Source organism: Asparagus officinalis, chromosome 8, assembly GCF_001876935.1.
Source record: "Asparagus officinalis chromosome 8, Aspof.V1, whole genome shotgun sequence".
Classification (NCBI taxonomy): Eukaryota; Viridiplantae; Streptophyta; class Magnoliopsida; order Asparagales; family Asparagaceae; genus Asparagus; species Asparagus officinalis.
Window position 1 is genome coordinate 19,758,250 of NC_033801.1, and position 24,031 is coordinate 19,782,280.

The 24,031-nt window shown below is 35.9% G+C and overlaps 1 protein-coding gene across 1 annotated transcript; it reads right to left on the reverse strand.

The window, feature by feature from the left end:
- Window positions 388-9,717, reverse strand: LOC109822934 (probable cytokinin riboside 5'-monophosphate phosphoribohydrolase LOGL1). Its single transcript, XM_020389212.1, has 7 exons — window positions 9,162-9,717; window positions 8,726-8,823; window positions 8,610-8,640; window positions 8,130-8,229; window positions 7,963-8,033; window positions 7,304-7,520; window positions 388-572 (listed from the first exon to the last, which is right to left on the reverse strand). Exons 1-6 carry the CDS (start codon window positions 9,297-9,299, stop codon window positions 7,317-7,319), a joined length of 642 nt encoding a protein of 213 aa, XP_020244801.1. The 5' UTR covers window positions 9,300-9,717; the 3' UTR covers window positions 388-572; window positions 7,304-7,316.

The window sequence follows — 24,031 nt, forward strand, 5'->3', positions numbered from 1 at the left end:
AGAAGCCCGTAATACCTAGCTACATTAGATTTATTCACATTATTTTTTAATAGAGAAGGTGGATACTTTATAAATTCCACCATCTCTGCTTCAGAACCTATACGCCAACCTGCGAACATTTATTACTTATTAGCATCTGAATTCTCATGGAGATGTTTTGTACTTATTAGACGGTTTGACTGGCAATTTATTGATGACATAAAATTATCACTGCCTAATGTTGCTTATGCAAAAGATCTTGCGATGATTCTCTTTACATATTATTGATTTATTTTTTATTTTAAAGAGAGAGTTGAAAATCCACTAACAACAAAATGTTCAGCTCCTTTTGGCCCCAACCACAACCATTTCATTAAAGAAACCATTTCATTAAAGAAACTAAGGAATAATTTAGAAAAATATATTTACAATACACGCAAATCGCAAATAAACACACAAAATGGAGTAGGTTTTTATTCAAGAATTGATCGGAGAGACTATGGTGGCCGCATGATGTGGACTCATCTAATATTCGATCCACTTCCCAGCTTTTTTTTGTCTAGTGCAATCCTGTCATGATTTGGTGCATACTCCTGCAAGTAAGCATCAAAACAACAATTTATCATTCTTTTCTCTCTCTCTCTCTCTCTCTCTCTCTCTCTGCTCTCTGCTGCTCCTCTGGCTTTTGACCTTAAAATTTGGTTTATTAATTAATGCAGATGCATTTTTGATATGGTAAACGCGTAGCAAGTAATTAACTTGAATATTAATAGATAGAGTGCTAACTATTTGTACTGGCAATACCACTAACTAGATTACATTCCCAAAACTACTTCTCCATCACAAGAAACAACAATATAGGCTCATTAATAATGAACAATTCAGATCATCTTTTGAAGAGCTTACAGGAAAAACTGCAGAAAAACGATTTGGACTTCCAGCGGTCGGCCGCGAGTGGCGCGGCGGTCAACCGCAAACGTGCACGAGATCTGGAAAAGTCTCTGGACTTTTCGCGGTCGACCGCGAGTGGTGCGGCGGTCGACCGCGAGACCATGTAGTGGATTTATGCTTTCTGTCGTTCTGTCCGGTCGACCGCACATGGCTCTGCGGTCGACCGCGAGTCGGGCTGGGCCTGAGTATTGGTTTCCTGTTCGCGTTGGGTTTACGTTTTGATATAAATTGAATCACGATTTTCTAGGGTTTCTGGTCAGAGATTAGAGATTGTACTGAGCATATTAAGAGGGAGAAATTATGAGCAAGTTGAGAGATTTGGTTTAGGGTTAATTTGTGAGCTTTTTTGATATTGTAACCCTTTGTACTCTCCTTGATTTAGTAGAATCTTCCCATCCTCTCCCCGTGGATGTAGGTAAATTGCCGAACCACGTATATCTCTGTGTTTGGTTTGATTTATCATATTTAGATTGAATTGTGCTCGTGTGTGGTTGGTTCTCTTCTCCCGTGATCACAGATTCGTTCGGTGTGCGAGCACGCTTCCGCATAGGCGCGCAACAATTGGTATTAGAGCTCAGATTTGAGATCTAGGTTTTTTGGATTAGGTGGAGGAAGATTCATCATGGAAGCTTGGTTCTTGGAGTTCTAGGCTTCGCTGGAGATAGGGTTTGGAGTTGCCGTTGAAGATCTCGCTTTACTCGTGTGGTTAGAAGTTCTATTTGGAATCCAATCTAGGGTTCAGTTGGGTAATTCCTCAATCCTTTCAAAGTTTGAATCTTTCTTTACAATTTGGAGTTTGTGATTATGGGTGAAGAAGTTGATAAAAGCAGCAAGATGGCGGGTACAGTTCAAGTTGAGTTTCAAAACACTAAGATTAGTGTGGTGAAGTATGACAGTAATATTAATTTTTGTTTGTAGATGAGCGATATTCAGGATGCGCTCAATGCTCAGAATTTAGAGGAGACCATTATGGTCCATGAGAGGCCACCTAAATATGAAGAGTCGGTATGGAAAAAGATGAATAGGAATACTTGTGGGGTGATCAGGTCTTGTTTAGAACAGGAGCTGAAATATGATATGATTGGGGTGACGTCTGCAATAAAGATGTGGGAAATTCTTAACAATAAGTACCTTACGAAGAGTGTTGAGAATAGATTGTACTTACTGCGCAGGTTATTCAGATTTCAGATTTCCAAGGGTACCTCACTAGCAGTTCATGTGAATAACTACACAAAGTTATTGTCGGACTTGGCTAATGTGGATGAGAAGATATCGAATGAGTACAAAGCTATTATTCTTTTAGGCTCCTTACCAAATGAGGAGTATGATACCTTTGTGTTTACATTGTTGAACGGGAGATCTTCTATCACTTATAGTGAAGTGACTAACGCTTTGACGAATTATGATTTGAGAAGGAATGATAAAGAGACTTCTCGCGCTAGTACTTCAGGAGAGACCTTGTCTACGAGGGAAAGAAGCCCCATATCCGAGAGGTGGCAATAGAGGCAGGTCAAAGTCAAGAGACCATCACCAGCTAGGAAAGAACCAATGTGTATTCTGTAAGGAGCAGGAACATTGGAAGAAAGATTGTCCAAAGATCAAGGAGAAGAAGAATAGCAAGAAGAAGGGCCAGAAGGCCAATGCGGTGAATATTACGAAAGGCGATGATTCTGATGATTCAAGTTTTTTTCTATTGATTACTCCAGAGGTGAACTATTTGGATGCATCAGATTGGATGCTTGATTCTAGCGCTACTTATCATGTGACTCCTAGGAGAGATTGATTTTTATTATTTGAGAGACTTGAAGGAGGTGTTGTTGTCATGAGAAATAATCAATCATGTGGTATTTGTGGGATAAGTACTGTGAGGATCCGGATGCACGATGAAGTAGTTCGTGAATTGAAGGAGGTGAGATTTGTTCCTCAGTTGAAGAAGAATCTTATCTCAGTTGGAGCTTTAGAGGCAAAGGGATTCAAGGTGACCTTTGAGGATGCTGTAGAAAATGTTACTAAGGGATCTTTGGTGGTGATGAAGGAAGTCCGTAGTCAGAACTTGTATTATATGAAGGAGAGAATCATGATTGGCTATGTTACTTTAGCTATTTCAGAGGCGGACATTAGCAGACTTTGGCATTACAAATTGGGGCACACAGGAGAGAAGTCACTGCAGGCGCTGTGCAAGTAGGGGCTATTGAAGGGAGCCAAGAGTGAAAAAGTTAAGTTATGTGAGTATTGTGTTCTTGGCAAGAAGACGAAGGTAAAGTTCGGGACAACCATTCATAGGACGAGGGGCATCCTAGATTACGTGCACACAGACGTTTGGGGTCCCACCAAGACTGCATCATTTGGTGGTAGATATTGGTTTGTCATATTTGTTGATAACTATTCTAGGCGTTGTTGGGTGTATACCATGACAAAAAAGAGTGAAGTCCTAAATATATTTGTGGAGTAGAAGAAGAGGTTAGAACTGTAGACTGAGAGAAAGATCAAGACGTTACGATCCGATAACGATAGTGAGTACACATCAGATCCCTTTCAACAGCTATGTCGAGACAAGGGCATAGAGAGACACTTCACAGTTAGTCATACACCACAGCAGAATGGGGATGGCAGAGAGGTTAAATCGGTCTTTACTGGAGAAGATCTGATGTTTGTTGGCACATAGTGGTTTGGAGAAGATCTTTTGGACTGAGGCACTTTCATATACAAATCACCTCATTAACAGGTTACCTTCATCTGCAATTGAGGGGAAAACCCCTATGGAGATATGGTCGGGAGAGCTAGCATACGATTATGACCAGCTCAAGGTATTTGGGTGCCCTGCATACTATCATGTGAAGACTGATAAGTTAGAACCTCGAGCTAGGAAGGTCATATTTGTAGGATTCAAGTATGGTGTTAAGGGATACAAGCTATGAGATCCAGTTGATAGAAAGATTGTGCTGAGTAGAGACCTCACGTTCGATGATGTTTCTATCTTGAAGCTTCCCAGCTCTCATCAGGTGGAGAGCGACCTGACAGAGGAGATATCACAGGTGGTGGAGATCGATGCAGCTTCACATTATCCAAATAGTACAATATCCACTAGAGTGCCGACTGAGGTGACGCCAGGTGAGCCCGGTGACAACGAGGAGGATACGAGTACAGTTGTGCAGGATCAGGGACCGACGGTTCTGGTTCAGAATTTTATTGCGGTTCGGAGATAGAGGAGAGACATACGGATGCCAGCACGGTATACTGACACACTAGTTGTATATGCACTTCCAGTAAAGAGTATCGATGAGTTAGTGCCTACTACATTCAGAGAGACCGAGCAAAGTTTGGAGGCTGATTCGTGGTAGGTGGCTATGCAGGAGGAGATGGAGTCTCTTCATAAGAATAATACATAGGACCTTGTTGAGCTTCCGAAGGAGCGGAAGACAATTGGTTGCAAGTGGGAGTACACGAAGAAGGAGGGCATTAATGGCACTCTATCGAGGTTCAAGGCTAGGTTGGTTGTGAAGGGCTATACACAGGAGGAATGTATTGATTATAATGAGGTTTTCTCTCTGGTGGTGAAACATTCTTTGATTCAGATTTTGTTAGCTTTGGTGGAACAGTATGGATTGGAGTTAGATCAGTTGTATGTGAAGATTATATTTCTTCATGATGATCTTAATGAAGAAATATATATGACTCAACCATTAGGATTCCGAGCTGTAAGGAAGGAAAACCTAATTTGTAGGTTAAAGAAATCGTTATACGGTTTGAAGCAGTCTCTTCGACAGTGGTATAGGCGATTTGATGGTTTTATGCTTGGTCATTCATACACTCGGAGCCAGTTTGATCCTTACGTGTATTTTTGCAAGTTGAAAGAAGGTGCGTACATCTATTTGTTGTTCTATGTTGATGACATGTTGGTTGCCTTTATTTCTAGGTCTTCTATAGATGAGTTGAAGGCACATCTTTCAAAGGAGTTTGAGATGAAAGATTTAGGTGAAGCTAAGCGCATTTTAAGGATGGAGATCGACAGAGACAAAGAGAATGGCAAAATTTGTTTGACACAGGTGGCTTATTTGAAGAAGGTTCTACAGCGATTTCATGTTACCATGGATACGAAGCCAGTTAGTGTACCTTTGGGAGCCCATTTGAAACTTTCAGCTGAACTTTCACCGAAGACAGTTGAAGATAAAGAGTTAATGTTAAAGTCTCCATATGCGAGCACGGTTGGAAGCTTGATATACGTGATGGTATGTACGAGGCCAGATTTGTCACATGCGGTGAGTATGGTTTCGAGATACATGCACGATCCAGGAGTGGGTCATTTGGACGTCGTGAGATGGATTTTAAGGTACATTCGAGGTACGTTCAATATTAGTTTGGTTTATGAGCGGGACACTAAGGTGGGTAGTTGTGCATTGACTATGTTGATTCGGATTATGCTGGGGATTTGGATAAGCGTCGGTCTACTACGGGGTATGTGTTCACTTTGACCCGTACTGCGGGCGCCTTGATCCCTTGGGAGAGGGGGTATGTAGGCAACTATATTGGTACAACCGAGTTTGGAGAGACGACGCATTGGTGCTCTTCGTTTGGTGTCGGCTCAATTTTGGGAAAACTTCAGCGAGGTGGAGAATTGAAGAGCTTATAGGAAAAAATACAGAAAAACTACTTGGATTTCCAACGGTCGACCACGAGTGGCGCGGCGGTCGACCGCAAACGTGCACAAGATCTGGAAAATTCTTTGGACTTTTCACGGTCGACTGTGAGTGGTGCGCCGGTCGACCGTGAGACCCTGTAGTGGATTTATGCTTTCTGTCGTTCTGTCCGGTCGACCGCACATGGCTCTGCGGTCGACCGTGAGTTATGCTGGGCCTGAGTATTGGTTTCCTGTTCGCATTGGGTTTGTGTTTTGATATAAATTGAAACATGATTTTCTAGGTTTTCTGGTCAGATATTAGAGATTGTACTGAGCATATTGAGAGGGAGAAATTGTGAGCAAGTTGAGAGATTTGGTTTAGGGTTAATTTGTGAGCTTTTGTGAGATTGTAACCCTTCGTACTCTCCTTGATTTAGTAGAATCTCCTCATCCTCTCCCCGTGGACGTAGGCAAATTGTCGAACCACATATATCTCTGTGTTTAGTTTGATTTTTGGATTGAATTGTGCTCGTGTGTGGTTGGTTCTCTTCTCCGTGATCACAGATTCGTTAGGTGTGCGAGCATGCTTCCGCATAGGCGCGCAACATCTTCAACCTAGTGGTAATTGGAGAAAGTCTACTTACCCAATCTTCACCGACCACTCCAAACTCAAGTGACAAGATAAGACCGCACTGGATATTTACTGCCATAACAGTGATTTTCACAATAATGGTTTTAAGATACTAATGATTCTTAAGATAATAGTGGGAATCCTACGTAACCTTATCTTATGCCACAGCTTGTATGGGAGAGGATGGTAGGGAATGGATGATTTTGCACATAACGATTTAAGGTTTTTTATCTAACATAACCCCTTGAACTTTTCTTGGAGACCCCTATCTATTTTTGAAAATACCAAAAATTCCCCTAGGAGAAAAAGCTCTCATTTGATAGGAGGGTTTACTTTGTCAGTAAATGACAAATGCCTCAATTTGGGGGGAAAAAGTTCTCAATAACATTTTAGTTATGCAAGTTAGAGGTAGCAGGATCTTGTGAGAGAAGTTCAAAATTCAAGGGATTTTGTGAGAAACTTGAAAGTTCATGGGGGTTGTGTGGGATATTAAAGAAATAGGGTAAATTCAGAGGGATTTTCTAAAATTAACCCTTTTTCAATTTTATTCCAAAAACTCTACAATTAGTCAAAATAAAAAGAGAAGAGAATACTGTATAGAACCAACCTATTCAAAATAGCTAGCTTTCTCTTTTCCTTTTATTGCTTCCTTTCCGTTCATCTTTATCTCCTTCATTTACCTCCAATTTCATGAGCAATTCCTCTGCAGTCTCTGCTGAGACCACAATGTGCCTTGCTGAGTCCTCAATGAAGCCGTCCTCCAAAGCTTTGTCAAATAATGCGAGTAGATTGTTGTAGTATCCATCCACATTCAATAACCCCACCTTCTCAAAAAAAAAAAAAAAATAATAATGTCAGTAAATGACAAATGCCTCAATTTGGGGGGAAAAAGTTCTCAATAACATTTTAGTTATGCAAGTTAGAGGTAGCAGGATCTTGTGAGAGAAGTTCAAAATTCAAGGGATTTTGTGAGAAACTTGAAAGTTCATGGGGGTTGTGTGGGATATTAAAGAAATAGGGTAAATTCAGAGGGATTTTCTAAAATTAACCCTTTTTCAATTTTATTCCAAAAACTCTACAATTAGTCAAAATAAAAAGAGAAGAGAATACTGTATAGAACCAACCTATTCAAAATAGCTAGCTTTCTCTTTTCCTTTTATTGCTTCCTTTCCGTTCATCTTTATCTCCTTCATTTACCTCCAATTTCATGAGCAATTCCTCTGCAGTCTCTGCTGAGACCACAATGTGCCTTGCTGAGTCCTCAATGAAGCCGTCCTCCAAAGCTTTGTCAAATAATGCGAGTAGATTGTTGTAGTATCCATCCACATTCAATAACCCCACCTTCTCAAAAAAAAAAAAAAAATAATAATAAATTCAAAGCCGAAAAGTTTGCAGATAGACCCCTTGTACTATTGTTACTTTCAACTTGTTACTCCTCTAGTTTTATTTTTTGCAGATAGTCGACCCGTAAGTGAATGTTTTTGACTCTTCAATCTCTAGAGAAAAGGAAAAGTTGAGGGAAATTTCCCTCAAAGGGTCTATCTGAAAAAGAAAACTAGAGAGCTAGTGAGTTTCATGTAACAAAAAATAAAAGAATAAGAAAAAAAATTAGCGGCGCAGCTTGTTGCTCGCTTGTCATCATCACATGTGTAATATTTTTCAGTTTTATTGTTAAACAAGAAAAAAAAAGTAAAAAAAAAAAGAAAGCTACGAAATATGAAAAGGAAAAAAGAAAAAGAATAAGAAAAAGAAAATCTGAGGTAGGTAAAATGCACCAACTCACAGGTTTCTCATGTATACCAAGCTGAGACCATGTTATCATCTCCAACAGCTCCTCCATTGTTCCATACCCACCTAAAGATTTTGCAACTTAGAAATATTTCCAAGTGTTGAAAGTTTGCTAGAATCTTTCTTTTGTTTAGTGTAGGGGTTGGGGTTGTGGGAACTCACCTGGAAGTGCAATGAAAGCATCAGCATTTTTTGCCATTTCTGACTTCCTCTCATGCATGTCAGCAACTATTTTCACTTCTCCTATGCTATTTCCTGAAATCTGCACAACATTTTGGAGCATGGTTTCTAAAGTTGAAGCAGTATTATAAAATGACAAGTCTTGGCCTGTAAAACACTAAGGCTTGCATGTATAATTGCAATGTCACACACTTTCAATCTTATCTCAAGTTCAAGGGATAAAAAGTTGGTGACAGAGCCCTCAGCAAACATAAGTTTACAGGCCAGCTTTACTTGTTTTTGGAATATTAATTATGAGCGTAACGATAACTAATTAACATATTTTAAGATGCTTAATTTGCTTTTTTAGTGGCTCTGATATTTGGAGTTTGAATATAGTTGAATCTTATCAGACCCTAAGTATTTCCTGCCAAACACATCCCAATACGAAGTATGAGGGAGTAAAATGCAACTTCTTTATACCTCATGCCTCATTAGAGCTTTGGGAATGACCCTGACGCAAAAACAAAAGGAGCATCACATTGTGTCCCATACAAAGAATTTTCAATTAAATTTACAAATAGAGTAAATTGCTATACCCAAGAACATGACATCCACCATCAAGAACAGTTTGAGATATCAACCCCATCAGGCCTACACTCCCACCTCCGTAGACAAGGTCTACTTTCCTCTCAACCTGAAATGTCAACAAAAAAGTAAGAGGAACAGTCTTGAAATAATCTTTAATTAAACTCCTAGGACCTAGTTATTATACAATAATGCTATTATTAGCCGAGCTAAAGATATCACTTTATGTTGTAGTGTCTTTTGTTTTTGATTAGGAGTAAGGAAGTGGAGGAAAGAGGAAAGATAGAAGATGCAGGTTCTGAATCAATTTGCCACATTGACTATATCCTTTTAGTGCATGTGCAAAAAAAAAAAAAAATTGATGTTAGAAGAAAAGCGTAATCATTAGGATGTGCTTAAGCAAGAGGAGTTGAGATTAATGGTGTTACTACATGATAAAACTCTCACCAGTAGCTTTCCAAGCTCAAGAGTTGCATGACTGAATGAAGGCTTGTTCCCTGGCCTGCTCCCACAAAAGACACATATTCTCTTGAAGTACTTCCTTTTGCTTGCGCTCGCCTCATTCTTCTCCTTTGATTCTTCCATCAGTCAAAGTTTAGAGAGAGAGAGAGAGAGAAGAAAGGAAGAAACTAGAGAGAACAAGGAGATCATGGGCCGGGGCAAAGAAAATGATAGGAAAAGGTAGAGAATAATTCAAATCCCCCTGTTGAATTTCTGACCCTTCATCCCTAAATTCTCTCCCCCTTTTTGTCTGCTTAAATAACTACTACTTGATGTTGGATAGAAGCCAGCAAGAAACTTCCATTGATTCGTCTCTCCTCCCCTCTCTCCCCCTCTCTCTCTCTCTGTCAAGAATCTGAGAGAATAATCCAAAAAAAATATATGCTCTTTTATGCACATCCAATCAATGCTTTTTGTGCTAGATTTTTTTTTCCTATTATAATATCCTTGCTCGCTTCTGTGGATTGCTCCGTCATCTCTGGTAATGACTCAGCACCGTCAGGGCCTTGATGTTTTTTGCCCTCGTCATCTCTGTTGCTTTTTTTTCCTACTCATTTTGCTCGTCTCTTAGGGCCTTGTCAAAAACTGAAACGTAGGAAAACTCAAAACCTGTTTCTAGCGATTTATTTGGTTTTCTATGAAATGAGTTTACTGAGTTTGTTTTGTAATGAAAACGGGCACAATAAATGGGGTTTTCATGATTTCCACAACTTAGTTTTCAACTTACTTTCCACGATTTCCTTAGTTTGGTTGGTATAATACAACCATGAAAAATATGGATTAACAAACCAAAAAAATAAATATAGCTATATCCATTAATTAGCCTCCTATAGAGGTAAGAATACATGTATTCTCCAACGGGCGAAATGAAGCCAACAGCTTATATGAACTTGATATAGAGTACATGAACACGGTATAAAAATGTGAGAAAAATACTTGCTATAAAGCCATATTTGGTCACAGAATCTATCCGAACGTATTTATAACACCGAATATACATCACAATGCACCTTTAGAAAATATGACCTCCAACGGGCAAGTAAACAAATTTGAACTCCAACAGGCATTTTGGGGGTGATAAACTCCGACGCGTAAATACAACGGCTAGTAGGGAAGTAGCAAATATAAACGTGTGAATCAAGTACCCCAACAAACCAAAAAAATATCATATTATCCAATCCAAAATATTAGCAACTAACCATCATAATGGTAACGAGTTAAGTATCAGAAGTAGGTGAATTATGGTGCTACTGCCAGCAACCTACCCCACTGAAGATATGCAAACAGGGTAAAAATAGAGGTAGGACATTTTGGGGTTGTGCCTCATTCCCAAATAGGCAACATAAATTCTTTGCTTGGGCAGTGGAAGATGTTGCTAAAAAGATCTCCAAATTTTCAAATGAGGCTAATAGCTCCAATGAAGATAAGAATGTGAAGAAAGTTATAAAGGTGAATGCTAATTTGAAGGCTACAAATCATGAATGTCAAAATTGAAAATATGTATGTATTTTCCTTAGTAATACTATGTTTGATGCAATTTGTAATGAATATTCTTGTATGTACTTCAAACTGATATTGGAATATGAAAAATGCATTGGATTTGAAACAAATAAAATATGTATTGGATTTCATAAAATATAGCAGTCCCTTAATGCTCATTTACCAAATCAAGATTGAAGTTGATATTATGTACAACCATGATAGAAGAAAATCCAATTCTCTTAGAACATTTGAGATATGTAGGGAATGTATAAGAGCTCAATTATTGGTCAAAATCATCATTGATAGCCATCCAATGCAATGACATAGCATTGTAGGTTGCTAATCTTAGTTATTTTGACACATATCATTGCCCAATCATGTTAAAATCCATCAAATGAAAAAAAAATCCAGTAATTCAAGCCATCTAGTACAATGTAATGACATTGTAGGTTGCTCAGATAACAACAGATTATATGCCACCATTGAAAAATGATATCAACCAACATAGATACTACTCATATTAAAATCCATCAAATGAGAAAACCCAGGTTTAACATTCGAGTCATCGAGTACAATGTAATGACATTGTAGGTTGCTCAAATAGAATGCCAGAATACCCATGCTATATAAGTAGGGACAATATAATTTCCTGCAAGCATAAATTAAACATTCATGAGCAACAGAAGGTTGCAAAAGTAATAATATTGATACCAAAAATCACTAAAAAAACCCACTACAGATTAATCACCAAAAATCATCCAGAATATAACCTGAATTCTGAAAAAAATCACTAAATAAACAGTGTGAAAAACAATCGTAATGAGAATCACCAAAATCTACAGAGAATCACTGCAGAATAAACGCTGAATAAATAGATTAATTAGTTTCACGGTGTGGAAAATAGAGAATCACTACGGAATAAACACTGAATAAACAAATTAATTTCCTTAGCAGTGTGAAAAATAGAGAATCACCACAAAGAATCACCAAGATCTATAGAGCAATTTTCGCAAATCGTAATGGGAACCAACGGATAAATCACCCAAAGTTACACAAAATTTAACCTAATAAAGTGAAGGAAGAAGAAAATCAACAAAAGAAAACACTAAAAATCAAATAAATAAAAAAGATCGCATTTTTAGAACTGTACTGTAGACGGTTAAAATATACTCTCTCTTGGACCAATGCTTAGTCTGAGTCCAAGAAATGAATGCTCATGGATTAAACACTTCAGATAGGCTCAAATATAAGCTACAGTGAAGTTTGCTTGGGTCACATACGAACATGACTACATGCTAAACTCTAGCCTAGCTCATCAGAGTCAAAGAAGACCTAATTCTGAGTTAATCCTCAAGTTAGACATTGGGTCGAGTGGAAAGGCGTCTTCAAGTCGTACTATGGTCCAAGTTGAAAAGCATTCTCAAAATGGACTCTGGGCTAAGTTCAAGAGTTTGGGTGAAGTTCGCTCAAAGTCTTATGCAAACTTCGCCCAAAGTCTTATGTGAACTTCGCCTAAAAGACCTACGTGGGCCAAGTCATCCATATTGCAAGGATTGTAGGCAAACAATTAATCTTTCAAGTCATGAGAGGCCTGAATCGACACTCGGCACAAGTCTGATACTTGAGCCTAATACATGCTTAAGAGGTGACGCCCACATCGAAGTTGTCAAAGCACATGCCCATAGCGGAGCTTGCCAAAGTTGTAGCGAAGCTCACCCAAGTCATAATGAAGCTTGCTCTCAAGGCTGAGTAAAAGTGAAGCTTAAGAGGTGAACGTCCACTAATTCAGTCACTTAATACTATGATGCCTATAAATAGGCTTGATCAACATGGGGCACACAGGGGCACAGGGGCGGAGGAAATGTCTTGAGGCTAACATTATCTTGATTGGACTCTTTACCATTGAGAGAGAGAGAGAGAGAGAGAGAGAGAGAGAGAGAGAGAGAGAGAGAGACATGATAGAGAGAGAGAGAGAGAGAGAGAGAGAGAGAGAGAGAGAGAGAGAGGATACATTGACAAAAAGCCCATCTCTTCTCCATTTTTATTGATTTTCATAGATCATTATCATCAGCTAATCATCTGGCCCGATCAACGATCCTTATGAGAAATGATTCGCTCTGTTCAGGTAGTCATCTAGCTTAATCAACGATCTTTATGAGAAAAGATTCATTCTCTTCAGTTACTCATCTACCTTAATCAGTAGTTCTTGTGAGAAAATATCTATTAATATCTCTTCATTTAGAGAAGACAGTGCTATATTTCGAGAGATTAGAGATTATCAATCAATGAAAGACCTGTTGTCTTAATCAGACTCTTAACGGAGTACAAGATCAGCGCTCCATCGGCACGTAGAAAAGAACCCTAGGAAATATAAACTTTTTCTTTGTTCATTGTAATCCTTTTATTATAATTTATGTCAATTGTAATATAAAAGACTCGAAACATGTACCTTCATATCAACTAAGTTGTTTCAAATATCTTGTTGGTTTTTTTCAATTCAGATCTAGGGTTTCAATCAGCATCAGAGGAAGTAGGGAGGCAAGAGAGTGAAGAGAGAAAGAGAAAACAGGGAGACGGGAGTTGAAGAGGGAGGCGGGAGATTGGAGAGGGAAAGCAGGGATTTTAGGGGTGAAGATCCTAAGGAGATGAGCATCTGAGTTTTCCAAAACTCATCTGATGGGATGAATTGGCCGAGTATGAATCAAATATGACGTATATTAATTTCGACCTTTTTGAACAATTAGCGGCCAGCGAATGGTTGGGAAAAAAAATCCACGTGGCATGGGTTTTTTTGCAAAACTTTCCCTACACCTAACCTAATCAAACTGGCAGAAATAAAATTGGGGGAATTTTTTTTCCAACTTGCCATTGCCAAAGCAAAAAAATGGGTTTCACGGGTGGTCTGCGAACCAAACATGCCCTTATTGCCTTTATATGCCCTTATCATTTGGATACTTGATCTTTTGAGACAAGTTTGTCATTCACCAACTTGTTAGATCATAAATTTGTAACTCTCACTAGATCATGCTGACTTTGAAATTTTAGCATAGTAAAAAATGTATTGTATCATAACAACTCAGATTCAAATATTATTAGACTCACGTTTAAATCAGATTCTAAGAAAAAGAAAAAGAAAAAGCCAGAGCGTTAGATAATTTAGGTTTCAGTTCAAATACTTACTTTTCAAAATCCAAGGCACAAACCCACTGAAGTTATTTGGTCAAAAACCTCTGTCATTGACTCTAGAAGTCTTAATTATCTAATGTCCTTCACAAACTATCACATCTCAGCTACTTGTGGTGGTCGTGGTCACTAGATATACGCTTATACAATGAGAAATCAATGGTCAGTGATTATTGACACTAATGATACTAATGACAGCCGTTAATCATTTACCTGGCTCAATAATAATGTGTCGGTCCTATGCTTCGGTGAACCACCTAAGCAATATACTAATCTAGTTATGGCTTCTGAGTCTTCTGATGATGTAGCCTATTATATTTTCAGTATGTGTTTGAAATAGAGAAGAGGAATCAGACTCCTTAAGATTCCTATATATATCTTAATTGGTAGTTAAAGATGCTTGTTATAAATAAACTAGGAAATTTAGATCATGATATCCAAGATAACAGTGGTCGTGATTGGAAGCGATATGATGAAGATTTGAAGTATGATTTCTTTTTCAATGATTATGGAGTTGTTTATTAATTGTTCTTAGATTAGTTGTGTCTGTTTTGTTAGTTGCCTCTTTTATCTGCTTTCTGAGAGGAGGAAAGTGGGAGAGTCAATCTGGACAAATCCCCCTTCACTAAAGAAAAGATCTGAGGGCCTAGTAGTCTTTGCAGAAAACAGTAGGGATTTGTTTTTTAAGTGATAATAATGTTTTAGAAGATGGGAATTTTTTTAAAAAGACCAATTTTGCTAAATAATTAGCAAAATAGACCATTTTGCTAATTATTTAGTAAAATATACCTCTCTTTGACCAACAAGTCAAAAAGAGGTCGATTTTAAAAAATAGGCTGCTGAAAACATACGAGACTAGTAGTCTTGTATGTTTTCAGTGTACTAATCGGTGATTAGTGCTCACAGAAAACATACGGGACTACTAGTCCCGTATGTTTTCAACGGTCTGTTTTTTAAAATCGACCTCTTTTTAGCCAACATGCCAAAAAGATGTCTATTTTGCTAAATAATTAGCAAAATGATCTATTTTGCTAATTATTTAGTAAAATTGGTCTTTTTTTAAAAATTCCCCTTTAGAAGGTCTATAATATTGTCCCACTTTTAGTCTAATTCATCGCCATCACTTGGATTGTAATTAAGTAGGTCCCGCGTTCTTTCGATATATTATCCAAGGCAAATATCTAGTGTTTTTTAATTAGTAGCCCTGGATCCGCAATAGTGCCGAGTGGCGTCACGAGTACTGAATTTCCTACTTTTGCTTCCATTTACTATTTATAGGACACCACATAATTAGTTCGATGAGTTATACGAGAACAAGATCTTGGATCGGCCGCTATGTTTTAGTAAAGCTTTTCTGTTTCAAAACTTAAGATATGGATTAGAGTCAGGCCGGGTTTGATTACCTTAATATAGAATTGTGTCTCTCATAGTTTCAATTATAGACTTTGCTTTTTATCTTTTTAATCAAGATTCTATAAATTGATTTATGAATATTAAAATATGAAAGTTCCTATTATCATAATCCTTAACTTCCGTTTTCTCAAATACATGTGTTTGTCCCTTCTCTGTTCACATGCATGCACACAATACACATCCATGTAACCCTTCAAAGCAACGTACCTAAATTGACTTTTGCTGTTTTTATGTATTAGATTAGATCTTGATTCATTAATTAAACAACTGGATCAATCCCACTCCTGCTGAGAAACTGATCCTAGTTGGTATAGCTAGATGCCTTCAGTAGATAAATTAGATCTAGATCGTGAGTCATCGCTTAAATGGGAACAGTGCGTGTGATTTGAGGGAGATATGATGAAGATTTGCAATGTGATTGCTTGTCTCAATTCTTAAACACTTGTTTATGATGTCTATACATGTCAGCATTTGCTATAAAATATTTTTATTAAAAAAGAAAAATTATAATGATTAAACCAGTGTTTTGTTAGGACGAGCTTAACGAAAACATATTTCCTTTGCAGTATATATCTAACTCTTTACTTAATTACTATTTTTTAGTGGAAGAGATTAAATAAGAAGGAAGAGTACAATTTGAATACTACTTTGCATATGAAAACTTACTTTCATGCAATCTCACAACAAGCTTCTCTCACGTACGTCTCCTTAGAGCGATATTGAAAGTTATGCAGGAGGACATTTATCGCGATATGATTCCTATCAAGCAATAATTAATCCATTATTACGACACGTTAGTTGTTGGTTACTTTCACTAATTGATCATGAGACGACACGCAAAAAGAAAAAGAAAAAGAAAAAGAAAAAGAAAAAGAAAAAGAAATCCTGTATATGAAATTAATGAACCCTACAACACAAAAAGAATGTTTTTTTGTTTGCCCAAAGAGGGGTAAAATTTGAGCCAATGAGTCATTGCTACTGTTTGATTGTCATTCAAGTGGGCTCTCTGATTGTGAAATTATTGCTCCACTGCTCATTGCCATGGCCCCATGAAAAAGATCGATGATTGTGAGCTTGTCTCAACATCACAAGAAAAGCTGGTGACATTTTGATTTAGTGATGGTATATGTGATCTAGTGAGCATAATCTAGCTTTACGGATGATATGTTTTCGTGAAAGATGAGCTTCGACATGGTTAGTAGCCTAGTAATTCCTCCTAAAAACATAAAAAAATTGACATGTGTCATTCCTAAAAAAAAAAAAAATTTAACCCGTTTCCATAGCAAAAATAGCCACATGTCATATATATCCTATCAGAAGATGACACATATGCATCTAATCTTGTTTTTATATAATAATTATCATCGAATTAAAACTATCCATACTTAAAAATTAGAGATATATTCCAAGAAAATTTGAACATTACAAAGAATCCCCTAAAATATAAGAAAAATGCAAACAATTCCCTAACATATCATAAAATCACAAACATGTCATATAATAAAAATCACAAACATGTCCTAAAATTTTTTGAAATTGCAAAAAAAATCTTGAAAATTTTGAAATTACAAATGACTTTTCAAAATTAAAAGTCTACAAAAACTGTAAGAATATTGAAATTGCTGAATAATGGCATAGCCTTTTTCATTGATATTAGGAGATATTTATAGGATTACAAGAGAATCAATTAGTTGCATAAAATCTAAAACTACCTAATTAGTTACATAATTGTTGGAACTAAAAGGGATAAGTGAGCTGTCAAGATATTAACAGAATATCATACAAAAGGAAAGAATCACAGGGCATTGTCGACTGACACCGTAGGACGTGTTGACTGAGACCGCCTTTCGTGTCGACTCAAAGGGTAACGTCTTAAAGGGTGTCGACTCGTCTCGTCTCGTCTCATTTGATGTCATCAAAGCGTGTCGACCAACTCCGTAGGACGTGTCGACTAAGACCGCCTTTCGTGTCGACACAAGGGGTGTCGTCTTGTCTGGACTCGTCTTGTCTCGTATCGTCTGGTCTCGTCTGGTCTGGTTGTAATTCCTTAATATGCCCCCGCAAGTTGGAGCTCCTTGAGGAGAGACCAATCTTAATCAGCAAGTTATGAAAACACATGCGGGGTGTTAGGTCTCATGTTATGAACCTATATTTTCTAATCTAGTTTTGATGATTACAAACAATTCCTAATATTATTTGTCTAGTGTTTATATTTTCTTATTAGGTATTCTAGACAAAGAATATGTTGGAGGTTGGTTGGATTGCGCCCTCACGATGATATCAAAAGGAGGTTGGCGGAATAGTGAAATGAAGCTTATGCATACTAGTCAAGATCCAAGTTTAAGCTTCTTCCATATTTACTAAGACAAGCTACAATGAAGATCTATCAAGCTTGGGTAAATTAGTTTAAGGTTTATATAATGTGTGTTAATTCTATAAGCTCAAATACACACACACACATTTTATTTGTGAATTTTCTCAAATATAGGAGTTTTTATACAAAATATGTTTTTAATATGTTTTGGACTATATATACATCATAAAAATCTTCTATATGTCCATATAAATATTCCATAAGTTTTCAAAACTTGTTTTGAGTCAAAAATCAAAAATCACATGTTTTATTAAACATGTATTGTAGTGTTTTTGAATATTTCTGAGATTTCTCAAATGGTAAGAGCAAATTGAAAAATTCATTTTCTAAAACGCTCATAATCATGTTTATAAACTTTTCCCAAAGTTTTATATTTTTTAGAATTTATTTGCTATTTTAAAAGGAATTTAAAATTCATTTTTAAAAATTATTTCAGGTTGATAACCTGTTATGAGTCGACTGAGCAGTTGACTGATGACATCAGTCGACTGATAAGCCGACTAAAAAATATACATATAATCTTCAAAAGTTTCTGTTTTATTTTGGTCGACTGACTAGTCGACTAATAATCCATCAGTCGACTGATAAAGGTTGTCAGTCGACTGATGAGCTGGTAAATACCTATAACGATCAGCTCATCAGTCGACTGATAAAATCCTTCAGTCGACTGACGGTCCAACGGCTAGTTTTCCTAGCCTTCTGTTTTATTGTCTTTTTGTTGGATTTATTTGGGTTTTGTGCCTTGGTTTTTCTTCCTATATAAACCTCTATTGTTCTCATCAAAATTAAGTTTTCAAGAGGGTTTTTAACAAGAGTTTTAAGTGTTTAAAAGTTTATTTCTCAAGTTTAAGTTTGGTGTTTGAGGGTTTTAAGTGTTTAAAAGTTTATTTCTCAAGTTTAAGTTTGGTGTTTGAGTTTACAAAGAGGAGGCTTGCATTTTTAATTGAGGAATTCATTTGAGTTTACAAAGAGGAGGCTTGCATTTTTAATTGAGGAATTCATCCTCAATCTTCTTCATCCTCTATTATATTTATAGAGAAGTTTTTCTAACTCTTTTTTCTAGCAATTTTATTATTAATTTTTATATTCTTATTATTACTAGTTTGCTAATTGAGTTAGATTTTATTTATACTCGTTTTATCACACACTCTATTTGAGCTTGTAACATTTCATACATCATATATTGGGTTGTGAGATTGTGATTTATGAGATTGAGCTTACATTGAGTTCTCACTTATTGTAGAGAACATTTTATTGTTGTTGAGCCTAATTGTGAGATACACTTTGTAATACACTTGTACACCGAGAGAAAATGTGGTGAGAGATGAGGTCACCCTAAGAGGAGTGGAGTAGGTGATAATACCTAGAGGTAGGTTGTAATTCCTAATACCTGAGGGAGACACGGGCTAGAGACCAACACTTAGAGGGTGTAAAGTGTGATTACAAAAGTGTGAACTGTAAAGTTTCCGGTGAACTAGAAAACTGTTGTATGAGGTTTAAACATTATTCGGGTGAGCGTAAAAAACCCGGTTATGATAGTGAAGATCTCCTCGAGATGAGAAGTAGAGACGTAGGTCGTGGGGACCAAACTCCGTGATCATATCTTATGTTTGCCTTTGTCTTTTGCGCACTATCACTTGTGTTTATTTACTCTTGTTCATATATCCTTGCATATATCAAATTGAATATCAAGATTATTAGGATATATTTGTTAATTAATTTTAATCAGTATTAATATGTAATAAGATTAGTAATAACCCTATTCACCCCCCTCTAGGATACTTTCAATTGGTATCAGAGCTTGGTACTCTTTGATTTAAGGTCTAACTGTCTTGAGTTAAAGATCCCTTGTTCTTATTATTGTTGCTAATATTGTTTTGATATTATTTGTTTCTTACTTGCACATATCATGAACATGCACGGTGCACCTAGTATTGGTTATGCTATTAACATTACTCCTAGAATTAGTAATTTCCCTTATGATCAATGGATTGTTAGATTTAACATTTTTGCTAGATCTATAAATATCGATACATGGGAAATTATTGAATACACTTATATTGTACTCACTACGGAGAAATCCAAGTGGAGTGATAATGATACTAGATTGTTTGCTATGAACAAGTCCTTGTTAGAATTTCTAATTGATGTCTTTGGCTTATCTTTTGCTAACAAACTTGATTCTTTTGATAGTGCTTATACATTATGAAAATTAATAGAAGCACATCAAGGAAACTTGGAGGCAATCTGACAACATTTGGAGGATTCGGCTTCAAGTTCAAAAGGAGCCTCATCTTCATGCATACGACACTAGGTGATAGTCCTAATGAGGTACGCGAGTCCGACAACAATAATGATTTTACTTTTGATGAGCTCGCACATGAATATGAAAAATTGTTGTATGACCATAAGAATTAAAACATAACTTTAAAGAATTAAAAAGCAAGCATGTTCAATTTAAATCCGTTCATGAGTCCCTTATATCTAAGTTTGATTTCATTGCAAATAAAAATATTAATCTTAAAGAATGCAATAAAAAATTAAGATTGGATATTGCATGTTTGACTCATGATAAGAATAATGTCATGATAGAAGTAGAGGCTAATAAAAATAAATTAGATACTCTTGTTTGTTCTACTTATTGTGACAATGAATATATTTCAAATGATGAATTGAATCAAATAAAGAAACACATATCATCCTTAGATTCAACATTAAATACATGCATTGCCAACAATGAAAAGGTTACTGACTTGTGTGCAAAGTCCTATGGAAATGTTTCTAAGAAACCTATTCACTATGCACACATGTATAACAAAACTTACAAGTGTTCTATTTACGGCCGAAAAGGCCATATCACTAAGTTTTGTTATAATGCACAAAAGCCTAACAAACATAATCATGTTTGTGCATCCCATCAAGCGTCTCCATCTCATACACATGTATATGCACATATTGCACATCATAAACATGCTCATGTGTATAAGTGTGATTTTTGTGGTAGGTTTGACCATTTAGCCAAATTTTGTTTTGTTTTGAAAAATGTTTCTCATTTGCAAAAAGTTTCAAATAAACTACCTTTGTTTGCAAATGATTTCTGTGCACCACCACTTGGTCAACACAAACCTTTTAGACCCTTTCATTACACACATTGCAATCGAAAAGGTCAAATATATGAATTTTGTTTTGATCATATCCGTGCACCATATATGCCCAAATGGGTTCATAACCCAAGGGCCTTGAGTTTTAATGATAGGGATCATATCCCTAAACTGTTAGGTACCAAGAGTAATTGGGAACCAAAACATATTTAATCTTTAAGAATGAATTCTTTAGCTTTTTAGTTTTTCATGTTCTTAAAGATGTTTTTATTTAAAGTTTTACAAACAAAATTGAAAACAATTCTATTCTTGTTATTTGATTTGAAAAGTTATCATTCATATTTTTTTCATGATTCTCTTTCATAGATTTTCATGTTTTCATTCTTTATGAATTGATACAAATTTTTATCAAGATAATTTTTTTATACTAAAACATCATTTTTGTTAGTATACTTTGTTTTTCAATTTTTTTAAGTTTGAACAATGTGTTTATGTTTATGGGATCATTATAAAACACTCTTATGATGACATTTATGTGTTTGAGCTTTCGGATCATCTAGTTATGGTTTATAATGTATTCCTTATGTGGTTTGATCAAGTTCTACAAGAATATTTCTTCTATTGATCAAACATCTTTTAGATATATATACTTTGTTTTCATGAGTTGAGACATCATTCTCATAATAATGTATTTCTATATGTTCTCAATCAACCATGATTTATGGTTTGATAACTTATGAATTTTCTTTTGGATTTATTGACAAATCATTTGATTCTTGATTTGTAATTTTTAATATTTGTTAATTTTTAGAATTTTTATTATTTTTGATATATCCTATGAATATATATCTTTGTGTTAGACACTTGTGTCACTTTGTATTGATGATGCACATATGAGTGTTCACTTGGTCTTGTTTGTGAGTGGTGTTTTGCATACTTTATCTATGCTTGCTCACATTTATTTGTCATGCTCATCTTTGCATATTTTCTATATGGCTTTTTGATAGGGGGAGTCTTCCCCATATTTTTTTTATACTCACCTATGCTTTATGATAGGGGGAGCTTTCGCTCTCTTATTCTTTTGTTTTTCTTATTTTGATGTTTCCAAAGAGGGAGAAACAAGTGGATTGTGAGTATGTTTTAAGAGTATTGTGTTTTATTGTATATTTTATATACTCTTTGTGTAGATTGTTTGTCATCATTAAAAAGGGGAGATTGTTAGGTCTCATGTTATGAGCCTATATTTTCTAATCTTGTTTTGATGATTATAAACAATTCTTAATATTATTTTTCTAGTGTTTATATTTTCTTATTAGGTATTTTAGACAAACAATATGTTGGGGTTGGTTGGATTACGCCCTCACGATGATATCAAAAGGAGGTTGACGAAATAGTGGAATGAAACCTATGCATACTAGTCAAGATCCAAGTTTAAGCTTCTTCCATGTTTACCAAGATAAGCTACAATGAAGATCTATCAAGCTTGGGTAAATTAGTTTAAGGTTTATATAATGTGTGTTAATTCTATAAGCTCAAATATACACACACATTTCATTTGTGAATTTTCTCAAATATAGGAGTTTTTATGCAAAATATGTTTTTAATATGTTTTGGACTATATATACATCATAAAAATCTTCTATATGTCCATATAAATATTCCATAAGTTTTCAAAACTTGTTTTGAGTCAAAAATCAAAAATCACATGTTTTATTAAACATGTATTGTAGTGTTTTTCAATATTTTTGAAATTTCACAAATGGTAAGAGAAAATCAAAAAATTCCTTTTCCAATACGCTCATAATCATGTTTATAAACTTCTTTCAAAGTTTTACATTTTTTAGAATTTATTTGCTATTTTTAAAAGGACTTTAAAATTCGTTTTTAAATATCATTTCAAACTAATAACCTATTATCAGTCGACTGATAAGTCGACTGAAAAATGTACTTGTAATCTTTAAAAGTTTATGTTTCATTTTGGTCGACTGACTAGTCGACTGATGATCCATTAGTCGACTGATAAAGGTCGTCAGTCGACTGATGAACTGGTAAATGCCTACAACGGTCAGCTCATCAGTCGACTGATGAAACCGGTCAGTCGAATGACGGCCCAACGGCTAGTTTTCCTAGCCTTCTGTTTTTTTATCTTTTTGCTAGATTTGTTTAGGGTTTGTGCCTTGGTTTTTCTTTCTATATAAACCCCTATTGTTCTCATCAGAATTAAGTTTTCAAGAGGGTTTTTAACAAGAGTTTTAAGTGTTTAAAAGTTTGTTTCTCAAGTTTAAGTTTGGTGTTTGAGTTTACAAAGAGGAGGCTAGCATTTTTGCATTTTCAATTGAGGAATTCATCATCATTCTTCTTCATCCTCTATTATGTTTATAGAGAAGTTTTTTAACTCTTTTTTCTAGCAATTTTATTATTGATTTTTATATTATTATTATTGCTAGTTTGCTAATTGAGTTAGATTTTATTTATACTCATTTTATCACACACATCTTATTTGAGCTTGTAGCATTTCATACATCATATATTAGGTTGTGGGATTGTGATTTGTGAGATTGAGCTTACATTGAGTTCTCAACTATTATAGAGAACATTTTATTGTTGTTGAGCCTAATTGTGAGATACACTTTGTAATACACTTGTACACCGAGAGAAGTGTGTGGTGAGAGACAGTGTCGTCCCAAGAGGAGTGGGGTAGGTGGTAATGCCTAGAGGTATGTTATAATTTCTAACACTTGAGAGGGACACGGGCTAGAGACCAACACTTACAGGGTGTAAAGTGTGATTGCAAGAGTATGAATTGTAAAGTTTTCGGTGAACTAGAAAACCGTAGTGTGAGGTGTAAACGTTATTCGGGTAAGCATATAAAACTCAGTTGTGATAGTGGAGATCTCCTCAAGGTGATGAGCGGAGATATAAGTCATGGGGACCGAACTCCGTGATCATATCTTATGTTTGCGTTTGTCTTTTGCGCACTACCACTGTGTTTATTTACTCTTGTTCATATATCCTTGCATATATCAAATTGAATATCAAGATTGTTAGGATATATTTGTTAATTAATTTTAATTAGAATTAATAACTAATTAAGATTAGCAATAACCCTATTCACCCCCCTCTAGGGTACTTTCACGGGGTAGTGGTTTGGTGAGTGCAACATCTAGTTGGTCCGTGGAAGAGACATGAGTGACTCTTAAGATGCCTTCTTGGACTTGTTGTCGAATGAAGTGAAAGTCAAGACGTGGAAGAGACATGAGTGA

What these genes read in the sequence shown, in the direction of transcription:
- LOC109822934 (XM_020389212.1), bottom strand. Translation starts at nt 9,299, where the DNA reads ATGGAAGAATCAAAGGAGAAGAATGAGGCGAGCGCAAGCAAAAGGAAG. An exon ending in TGCTTTCATTGCACTTCCAG is followed by an intron (nt 8,034 to 8,129) that starts GTGAGTTCCCAC and finishes CAAAATCTTTAG; the next exon opens with GTGGGTATGGAACAATGGAG. An exon ending in TTGGTATACATGAGAAACCT is followed by an intron (nt 7,521 to 7,962) that starts GTGAGTTGGTGC and finishes TTTTTTGAGAAG; the next exon opens with GTGGGGTTATTGAATGTGGA.